The sequence below is a fragment of the Elephantulus edwardii genome, unplaced genomic scaffold, assembly GCF_000299155.1.
Source record: "Elephantulus edwardii isolate Elephantulus edwardi_28Jun2011 unplaced genomic scaffold, EleEdw1.0 scaffold00003, whole genome shotgun sequence".
In the NCBI taxonomy this organism is placed as follows: domain Eukaryota; kingdom Metazoa; phylum Chordata; class Mammalia; order Macroscelidea; family Macroscelididae; genus Elephantulus; species Elephantulus edwardii.
Window position 1 is genome coordinate 21,228,287 of NW_006399753.1, and position 11,412 is coordinate 21,239,698.

Below are 11,412 nucleotides of genomic sequence, written 5' to 3' on the forward strand. Positions count from 1 at the left end.
CATTGTGGACTCTGGTCATAACCGTAATACCCAATCATATATCGCTATTAAACTGTTCTCTCCCTCATCTGTTGCAATGCAGTATACATAATCTATCCAATTTTTCTCAGTCTCACCCCAGCCCTGATGTCAGTCCCATTCTACAACAGTGGCACTATGCAATATTTGTCCTTCTATGACTCAGATATTTCACTCAGCATAATGTCCTCCAGGGTCACCCATTTTGAATAATACTGCATGAGTTCCTTGTTTTACCATGCTGCACAGTATTCCATTGTGTGAATATACCAGAGCTTCTCTATCCATTTGTTTGTTGGTGGGCACTTAGGTTGTTTCCAACTCTTTGCTATTGTGAACAAAGCCACAACAAACTATCTGCCTGGCTGGCAGTTATGGGTTCTTTAGGGTATATTCCCAGTATAGGAATTGCTGGATCAAATGGTATTTCTATTTGCAGTTTTTTGAGAAAGAACCATACAGCCTTGCATAGAGGTTGCACCATTTTACACTGCCACCAACAGTGAATAAGGGTTCCAGTTTCTCCGCAACTTCGCCAGCATTTGTTGTTTGCTGCTCTGTTAAATTTTGCTATTCTTACTGGGGTGAGATGATTGTCTCATAGTTGTTTTGATTTGCATCTAAGGACAGCTTTGCTTTATAACACTTGAAAGTCATCCTTGGTAGTAGCTTTGCCCAGAGCACTACATTACTGGATTTCTTGACTTCTGCTTCCAGGGAGGCTGATTGTGACAACTTAAGTATTTTTCCATTTCTCATGATGTTGCTTATTGGTCCAGTGTGAGGATTTTTTTTTCTCTTTATGCTGAGATGTAATCCATACTAAAGACCATAGTCTTTGAATCTTCTTCAGTAAATGTTTCAAGCCCTTTCCACTTTTGACAGAGTTGTGCTATTTTCATATAGTACACGATTAGTGAGACTTCCTCCAGTCCTAATGCCATATTTTTCTTCATGTAATCCAGTCTTTCAGATGATTTGCTAAGCATAAAGATTGAGTTGTATGGTAAAAGACTGATGGACACCTTTCCTGATTTTAAACCACACAATATCTCCTTGTCATTCAACAGGTTCAATGACTGTTTCTAGGTATATGTATAGGTTCTGCTTGAGTGCAGTAAGTGTTCTGAAATTCCTTTTGTTAAAATGTCCTGACTGTTTGTTATTATCTGCACAATTAATGCCTTTGCAAAGTCATTAAACACAGACAAACCTCTTTCTGGTATTTTCTGCTTTCTGCCATCATCCATTTAATGTCTACAGTGGCATCTCTCATTCTATATACTTTTTTGAATTTCTGACATTATAATAATTCTTAAAATCTGGAATTGTGACATTCCAAGTTAAGCCATTTTCCCCAACTTTCTTTCCCAAGTTCTATGGATATGTTCACTGTCTAGCTGAATCTAAACATGATTTCATTAAATAGTCTCACCTCTAAAGTGAAATAGAAAACTAAATATTATAGTTTCAAAAAAAAGGCCAATGTAACCCATTTAATTTAAATGAGTGATGTTTAAATGTAGTCATTGGACTTCAGTGGCTGTTTAATAGTAACATTAAATATTAGTGCTCAAATTCGTAAATGAATGAAATGGAAAATATGAAAAATAAAATTCTCAGTTTAAAGGAAAACTTTTAAAATTCATAAAAGCAAAACTTATTGAAAAGGTGAATGACATATTTAATGAATAAGTTTGTCATTTTTATTTCTAGCACTTTTTTATGACTGTGTTCTTTTAAAAGTTAAGACTATTTAGTGTTAAATGTAAAAAAATGAATTCCAGAAAAACAATTGACAATCTGTCTAAATATTGCTAAAATACCATTACCGTAATTTGAACTAAACATCTAGAAACAAGCTTCTCTTTAAGCATTTTTATCATATTGTTGTTTTTTATTGCCGTTGAGTTGAGGTTGACTCATAACGACTCTATGAACAAAAGACCTAATGCCTTTTCATAGCTATCGTTATTTCTCCAAGTTCATAGAGTTTCCCAGAGGCATGTGGTTTAGGAAGTGGATGCCGCTCCTGCTTCCAAACCTGTTTTACAACTGGGAGCTCCACCAAACACTGTTCACACTGGGAAACCATTCTGGTATTTGATACTCCAATGTCGCAAGGTTCAGCATCACAGCAAACCCAGGTTACTTCATACAGCACATTGACAAAGAGTGATGTCCAAAGTGGAAGAAAGTTCCTTCAGATATAACAGCACTAGTCTCATTTAGCAGTGGTTAAGTGTTGTCTAGTTGAATACAAGTTAAAGTAAGCTTTGCACAAAAGACCTGGACTCTGTTCTATAATTAACATCATTTCTGTACATTTATAAGAGAGTTTGTAGAGTTTCAGAGGCAGTTTTGGAAGTGGATGCCACTCCTTCTTCCCAACATGAGTTAATCTGGATGCTTATCCAGACCTTGTGCATAACGGGGAACCATTATGGTATTTGACAAGACTATGGAACAGCGTTCAGCATCACAGTAACTCCAGGTTGTGCAGGACAGCAAATAGACAAATGATTGCTGTGTCTTTTAAAGAATATTCACTCTAAAGTTAACAAACTTGGCCTGAGGACTTTAGGAACGGGAAGGGCTCTACAGGATTTTAAAGCCACGCCTCGACCCTTAGTCTAAGGCTCAAGGGCCACCCACTTTTGAGGGGTAAAAAAGAACAGTAACACACAACAGATATGACCCCAGAAACTTCCCTTATGTGACTGCCATCAAGACAAGACTGCCACCTGCCATCGAGATGCTAGCTAGCCATCCAGCTCCTAGAGTTTTTATCATATTAGACTGACTGACTGACTAATGTCTGGTACACTGTTACCATGTACTGTCAAGTCAGAACAAAGTCATAGCTGACCCTCCAGTTTTCCGAGAGAGTTAATCACATGGTAGAAGACTGCCCATCCTTGTATTGACAGCACATCTTAATAGGAAAGTTATTATCTGTTATGATTTACTTTTTATTACCTGCACTGATTTCAACTTTAGTTGAAAATAGTGCTTTGTGTTATTTCAATACCTTGGTGCTACATAAAAGCTCAATGGTTATAAAATTTATAAAGTAACCCATTGCAAAAAAAAAAAGTAACTTATTGCATGAGAAATGTTTTAATTTGCCTAAATAGTGTTCAGTTCCAATTGGAAATCTAAGACAGCTTTAAATATGAAGTGTTTGTTAGTCCCTTACTGCTTGTTAACATTAACTGCAAATATGGTTCCTTCTTTTCAGTGGACAGGAGTTACGAAGAACTACAGTGGCTACTCACTATGATCCACACCGACCCTGTGCCATATGTAAGGTTAGTTTTTGTGCTGGAATATTTTGGTTTTATAAATCACAAAATGGAATGTTTTCCTTAGATTATACATGGAACAATTGTCTGGTTGTTTTTATTTGGTGGTTTGGTTGTTGTTTTTTTTTTTTAACCTGGATATGTGTTATGCTTTTATGCATTTATTTTATATTTTATTTAATTTGTTTTTGGAAAGACATTTTAAAGTAAATTGTTAATAAAGTGTATTCCCCTCACTATCTGACAGCCTACTATTAGGACTTCCTTTTCTTTTTGTCTTTTCACCTTCTAAGGGCATAACCTACTAAGATCTGTAAACTTTTCTTTTTCAATTTTTTGTTTTGCTCACATTACCCTATTATTTGATCACATTTTCAGAGCATTCTATATTGTGTTCTGGTAACACAGAAATCTCTAATAGTGAGGCTTATCTGTGACTCTCTGTGAGTTGCTTTACTGACTCTTCTAAGATACTTTGAAGAAATGTTTCCTTCCTTTTCGTATTTAAAATGCTTTTGCACATTTCTGTTCTTAATAAAGAAACTAATAATATGCTTATGTTTGTTCTATTATTTCATATGTAGGCTTCATTTTGGTATAACTCTAGAGGGTGTTTGGCCCCATTTAAGATTTTTATTAACCAAGTCTTTTATGTAATTTTTTCTAGGGAGAATACAGTGTTCTTTTTAAGAATAAGAGGTTTCGTAAGGATCACGAAGGTAGATTGGCTAGAGTCAGTTTGGTCCTCTAAGTATAATTATAAAATCTCTAAGGAAGTTGGAGAAAGAGTAAGTGCCAGAGGTTTTTTAGTGAAAGAACAGGTAGTAAATACATAATTTTTTTTTTAAATTTAAATTTTGAAACTAAACACAAAGTAAGATGTAAGAGGGGAGATAGAAAATAGAACATAGTTTTCAAATGGTTTATTTGTCAACAAAATTTAATATGTACGTGTGTTTTAAAAAAATTTTATTTTGCCTTGTAGGCATAAGATTTTAGACATGTTGACGAAGAATCCACCCTTTACTAAGAATATGGAGTCTCCCTTATGCAATGAAGCCCTGGTGGATCAGCTGTGGAAGCTTATGAATTCTGGTGAGAGAGTGCATGCTTTTATTATATTTTTATTATCAAGGTCTCTATATAGGCAAACCTAATACACATCACAGAGGTTGGGGTTTCACAAGGTTAAGTTTTGTGACAACTTTGTATCACGTTGTATTGGCACCTTTTTTCCAGTAGCTTGTGCTAAGGTCATTTCATAGGCTTACTTCATGTTTTAGATCATATCCAGGAAATTAAAAGATGTATTCCAATGCGAAAGTCTGCTGGTAGGGACCTCTCCAACGTACTGAAGAGCAGTGGTGTCTCTCTGGAAGCTAAGGTGCGTCTGATACAGGTCATGGTCTTTGCAATCACTTGTTATGCATCAGAGAGTTGGGCAATGACTATGGAGACTAGAAGGAGAATTGATGCCTTTGAGCTGTGGTGCTGGAGAAGAGTATTGAGGGTACCATGGACTGCTAGGAAAACAAACAGATTCGTCCTGGAGTGGGTCAAACCAGGCGGCTCCTTGGAGGCAAGGATTCTGAGGCTCTGTCGACCATACTTTGGACATGTTGTGAGGAGAGACCGGTCCTTGGAGAGGGACATCATGCTTGGGAGGGTGGAGGGACGGCGCAGGAGGGGAAGGCCCTCTGTGAGATGGATTGATTCAGTGACTGGGGTAATCGGGATGGGTGTGTCAGAGACGGTGTGATTGGCACAGGACAGAGCAGAGTTTAGGGCTCTTGTACGTAGGGTCACTATGAGTCGCAAGCGACTCGATGGCACTTAACGACGATGGTAATTTGTGCAATATTATACATTTTCATAATGTTATGAGAGAGACAACAGGAATGTGAGTATAACCTTTATGTGCATTGGGAGAGCATGAGGACCATGTGACTCAGCTCTGTTGTGATGCTCCCTTTACAGTGGTGGTCTGGAAACAAGCCCGCCTTTTCTCTATGGTGTGTCTGTACAGCTTAGAACCGATGACACAGGAGCTTTAAGGAACAGAAGTAAATTTTTTACCCTATCTTTAAAGTGGCAGCAGTAATAACATTTGTTAAGAATAAACTTGAAGCAACCTGCAAAGTGGTGAAAGAAACAAAAACACTATTTTATGTGAAATAAATGTTTCAGGAACTATAAAAAGGAAAATAAAGTATTACTTTTAATTCAGAATGTTACAAAGGGGTGAAAAAAATCTTTTGTAGTTTTTCAGAAATAAATACTATTCTGTTAATGAATGATGATATGAAAATTCAATTGGAATTGGAAACTTTCACTGTAATAAAATGTTAATTTTTTAAAAGTAAATATTATTCTATACATAGTGTACTGCACCTTGAAGATCTGTGGATCTCATCACAGTTTTAATTGACATTATTTAGATAAGGTCAAGGAATAGTATATAACATAGTGTTAAAAACAGCTGGAATCAATTTGCTCATGTGTGACTTGCCAGAGTTTGTTTTTTCCTTCTAAACTTTATTATGTTGCTACTGAGAATATATGCAAGCATCCACTGAGCCACCAGTTTTGATAGGTTCAGTTTGGTGGCACTGATTGTAACCTACGAATTCTGGAGCAATTCTCACCGTCCTTTTCTGTCTCGATTCTCTTTCGTTAGCATAAACCCACTGCTCCCTGAGATTTTTATCCAACCTTTAAAGTTGATATTGTCAGCTTAATTAAAAAAGATACTTCTTAAGAGAGCTTAGTGCTTATTAAGGAATATCTTTTTTGCTGTTAAGGTTGTTATTGTTGGTATGTACCGTTCCTTGAGTTGGAACCAACTCATAGCTGTCCCTCCAGCAGGTTTTCAGAGGCAGTAAAACGCATGGGAGGAGATTGCCCATCTTTTCAGAGCAGTTTGTAGATTCGAACTCCATGCATTTGGATTGGCAGTGCAACTCCTTACCACTAAGCCACTACTGCTCCTTTACTAGTTAAACGAAATTATTTTTTTCATTTTAAGATGACTTTAGGAGATACTTTTTTGTATTTAGGGGAGCTTTGGTGGCCTAGTGGCAAGAAACTGCACTGCAATCCTGAAGGCACACGGTTTGAATCCACCAGCTGCTCAGAGGTAGACGGATGGGCACTCTCCTACTATGTAATTAACTGCCTCCAAAAACTCTCCAGAGGGTCAGCTATGATTTGGTTCTAACTCTCTACGGCACACAACAAAAATGATGAAAATTATCTCAGGCAATAATTTCAGGAGTTCATCCCCTTCTGTGACTGTAGATACAGAATTCGAGGTTTTCTTCTGTAGTCCTCCCTTTTGATCGGAGTCTTGCTGTAGAATCTTTAATCAGAATTTTAAAAATGGTGCTGTGTACGCTGGTCTCATAACAAAGGGAGATATCCATACATTCCATATTCTCTTGCTGTCACTACTTTCCGTTTTCTTCTAGGCAAACAGAGATCATGTTGCCTTGAAGGACCACTTGCATGCAGCCTTTTAAGACTCCAGGCACTATCCAGTAGTCTAAGGGCTAAGAACAGAAGTAGTAAACACATCACTAGGCCAGTTAACCGGAATGCCCCATAATCCCATAACCTACACCTCCAGACTAAGGAATGAGATCCTGTGAGATGTTGATCCCATAAGCAGCCTCAGCAGCTAGCTACTCTCTGTTGTTTTATTTTTATTATTGTAATAACTTTTTACATGGGTCCAACTTGGAAATTATTACAGTGTTTGACTGCAGCCCAACCCTTCGTCTGTGCAGTTGTATCATCTCTGGTCTCTCTTTTCCTTTCCTTCTCATAGTTGGTAACCCCTCATAAAGGCTGTTTTCTTTTTCTCTATTCAGTTCTTTAAATGAAGTCTCTGGTTCACTTATTTCATTTAGTGTTGTCTTCAAGCTTTAGCGCATTGCGATTTCTTTTCACCTGCTGGCTAATATGCTATTGTATGTATAGTATATATTCTTATCCTCTCAGATTGATGGGTGTTTTGACTGCTTACATCTTTTTACTATTGTGAAGAGTGCTGCTCTCAACCCTGGTGTATATATCTCTTTTTAAGTCTCTCCTTTCAAGTGTTTGGAATCTATATCTAGAAGTTAAATGGCTGCGTCAAACACGAATTGTTGAAAGTCAGACGTTTTAGCTTTTAGAATGAGTTATACTTCAACATAAAGGGAAAAAAATCCTCATAATGGACCAGCAGGTAATATAATAATAGAGGTAAGACTGAAGTTGTAAAGGCTTTCATTTTATTTGAATTGCCTGGGTATCAGCTGTCAAGAATTAAGACGTGTTGCATTGGACAAATCTGCTGTCAAGGACTTCTTTAAAGTACTGAGGAGCAGGAATGCTGTTTAAAGAGTAAGGTGAACCTGGTGAAGCCAGGGTATTTTCATTTGCTTCATATGCATGTGGAAGTTGGACATGGAATAAGAAAGACTGAAGAAGAAGATTCTGTGTCTTTGAATTGTGGTATTGGCCAAGGGTACTGAGTATTCATTGAATGCTACGAGAACAACACACAAATCTGCCTAGGAGACCTGCAAACAGAATATTCTTTAGAAGCAAGGATGGTAAGACTTCATTTCACATACTTTAGGCATCTTATAAATGGGGACCCGTCCATGAAGGACAGTGTGCTTGGAAAATACATGACCATCAATAAAGAAAAAGACAGTCCAGGAAATGTAGTGTGCGGCGACTGCATCAGTGGGCTTCTGAGGATGGTGTGCAGCCAGGCAGGGTTCCGTTCTCTTGTACACTGGCTCGCATCCAGTCGTAGCTACTCAATGGCACCCAACAACAGTGACATCAAATAGTCGTTCTGTTTCGTTTTCTGAGGAACTGGCAGCAGTTCCCTAACAGCTGTACCATAGTGCGTCCGGGTTCCAATTTTCCTGCATCTTTGACAACATATGTTATTTATTTTTAGTTTTGCCATCCTCTGAGAGTGAATTGGTGTCTCCTTCTAGTTTTGATTAGCTTATTTCTCTGGTGAGTGATGGTGCTGAACTTCTTTGTATGTGTTTGGCAGCCATTTAAGTGTCCTCTATGGTGAAACGCCTGTTGATGTTTTGCTCATTTTGTTATGGGGTTATTTGCTTTTATGTTAAGTTGACTGTATAGTCTTTTAGTGGACAGATTTTTTCTTAAAAAAATCTTACCAGGTTCAGTTTACTGTGTTGTTTATGTATTTGTTATTAGATAAAACTTTATTGAAAGTTAGGCCTGATACTGTTTCTCTTGCTAGTTCTCCTAAGAGCTGTCTGGTTCTACTTTGTACCTCAGGTCTCTAGATTTGACTAAAATGCTGTTTGTTTTTGTATATGGTGTGAGTATGTTTGATTTTTCTCTAAGTGGAGATCTAGTTTTCTTAGAACTATTGCCTGAAGAGAGTCTTCTTTCTGCATTGACTAGACTGACTCGTCTCTTTTTGTTTTGTTTAAGTTAGGAGATAGAGGTGACAATGATCCCTCCTTCTGCAAAATGAGAATTAAATTAATTAAAATTTATGTATGTCTTAAAAGTGTCTCATTCCTATGACTCTCAGTGCCGTCAAGTGAGTTCTGACTCATAATGACCCTCTATAAAGTTTTTGAGGCTCTAAGTCTCACAGGAGGAGATTGCTCATCTTTCTCCCGAGGACCTGCTGGTAAATCTGAACTGCCCGAGATGCACGGCCTTAGATCCAGGAAAATGAGGTGTTCAAGCTTAGATGCATCTGGCTTTGGAATTTGCCTCCACAGGTCCCTCAGTGCGTGATAAGGGTCCTGTGTTGTACTAGCACGATGATACCGTTGCGAGCTATTTGTAGCTCTTACCTTTTGCCAGTTTTTAAATTGGACTGTTGGCTTCTAAGTGCCATATATATATATATATTTTTTTTTTAAAAGACAATTTGCCTTGTATCTGTGATATGTTGAAATTGTGATAGTGGTTTTAGTTTAAAGAGTTAATAAAGTAGCAGGCTGTATTAGTTATAGATTATGGGAGAGCAAAGTATACATCAGTTTACTGACTGAAATATTAAGTAAGATTTCTTGTAATCCCTAAGTTTTCACACCAAGTATTAGCACCAAGACAAAGATTTCATGTCATAAAAGTAAAAATAATAGAGTCTTTATCTTCAAAGTAATTGGAAGACGATCTTTCATTTGTACTGTTTACTGTCAGATTATTTTTCAGAGAATTTCTTTTTTTTTTAATTTTTTTTGTTGTTATTATTTTGTGTGCGTGTACCGTCAAATCAGATCTGACTGGTACAGGAGGATATTGCGCCTCCTTCTCCGGCAGAGCATCTGGTGGATTCACACCGTGTACCTCTGGTATTGCAGTGCAGTTTCTTGCCACTAGGCCACCAGAGCTCCCCCAGAGAAGTTCTTAATCCCTAGAAGAGTGCTTTGGTGGGGGAGTCCCTGGGGAATTGTGCTGCTAATGAAAGGTGGCAGTTCCCTGGACATTTGAATCCACTGACAGACAGTTTCTTCACGGTGCTGTTTACCGCCTCTCGAAAATCCACTGGTGGCTCCACTGGCGGGCCAGCGAATGAGTCTGTTCCAACTCAATGGCAAACAGTTTTGAAACAATTATTGCTTCTATTAGCATTTTTATATTTATTATAAAAAATCGTTTTGTATTTTTGTTTCCTGTAATTACTTTAGAAGGTGGTGTTATTACAGTTTCTTCCATCCAGGAGGATGGAGTTGTACAAGTTTAGGAGCTTAAGAAGATTGTTCAACCAGTTAACACCATTAAGAATCACTAACCAGTTATGTATAACAAACAACACTGTGTTGAATATGCTCTTAACAAGAATACCTGTTTTCTAACAAGGAAGATTAAAATTTTAAGAAAGCATACTGAAATACAAAAAGAAATTATAAAGTCTGTGTTAGGGATGGTTACTTAGAAGACATAATGTATGTTTTAAGACAAGAGAGAACATTTGTAGAAAACACTAGCAGTCCTTTGAAAGGTTGTAGTCATACAAATTCAAGCTCTCGTTAATATTTAGTAATTCGTGATACCTTGTGCAGTACGAAGGACCATGGCTACTCTCCTTGAGAATTTTCTGTGCTGATTATCCAAACACAGCAGGGAGATCAGTGTGCCTGTAATTGTAAACAATTTACTGCTCAGTTCTTCAGATTTATAAATAAGTGGGAACACTATGAACAGGGGAAGTGGCATCAGTCATTGGGAATAGTTTTTGCTGGTTTGTTGTTTTGTTGTGTTGTTGGTTTTTTTTATTGTGTTTTAAAACTATCAGACCTTAACCTGGAAAGACAGATTGCCTGGAGAGGACTGCTCATTTCCTTTTGAAAAGTCTGAGTCTCTGAGATCAGTGAGTGAATGTGATTTTTTAGTAAGACTTTTCTTTTAAGCAACCTTTTCCCCCCTTTTGTATGATGAAAATTAATATAATCATGTCACATAATGATTATTTGGAAAGGAAGGAAAAGATTCCATTATTCCATTACATTGCTGTTGTTAAGATTTGGGGATATCTGGCCTTTTGAAAAACAAAATTTAGTAACAATTGCATAGAATTTTCATCAAGATTTTAAAATATCAAAAAAAAAAGATTTTAAAATATCTTGAGGATTTTATACGTTGCTGTTATTCTTATACATATTACTGTTTTAAGAAATAGTGATAGGAATTCAGTAAGATACAAAGATCTAGAACATGACTCACTCAGACTCCGAAATCCTGATGAATCCTATCCTGCCCTCATTCCTTATTGGAGCCACTAGGAATCTGGTCTTTGATTCAGTTATCATAGTCTTAACATGCTGTGCTGCTAACTAAAAGGGTAGATTGTAAGGGTAGAGTGAATCCACTGATAGCACCACAGGAGAAAGACAATCAGTCTCCTCCCGTTAGGCTTACAGAAACCTGATAGAGAGGGTTGTATGAGTCAAAATCAACGTGATGGCAGTGAGTTGACTTGTTACCATAAACAAAATAAACAGCAACCAAGGTTTACTTGAATTCATTATTTTAAAAATTCTTAATGAATCCTTGTCCAAAATAAATTTGGAATGTGCTGGCTTTTGATTTT

At 37.2% G+C, this 11,412-nt stretch overlaps 1 protein-coding gene across 1 annotated transcript in view; it reads left to right on the forward strand.

Annotated features, from left to right (window-relative positions):
• The window catches only part of TAF2 (TAF2 RNA polymerase II, TATA box binding protein (TBP)-associated factor, 150kDa), a gene marked incomplete at its 3' end in the record, with an annotated part of 74,172 nt that overhangs the window by 43,562 nt on the left and 19,198 nt on the right, over positions 1-11,412 (forward strand). Inside the window, exons 22-23 of the mRNA XM_006879475.1 lie at positions 3,260-3,329; positions 4,309-4,418. Of these exons, the coding sequence (XP_006879537.1) occupies positions 3,260-3,329; positions 4,309-4,418 (180 nt within the window). The remainder of the gene's footprint in view (positions 1-3,259; positions 3,330-4,308; positions 4,419-11,412) is intronic.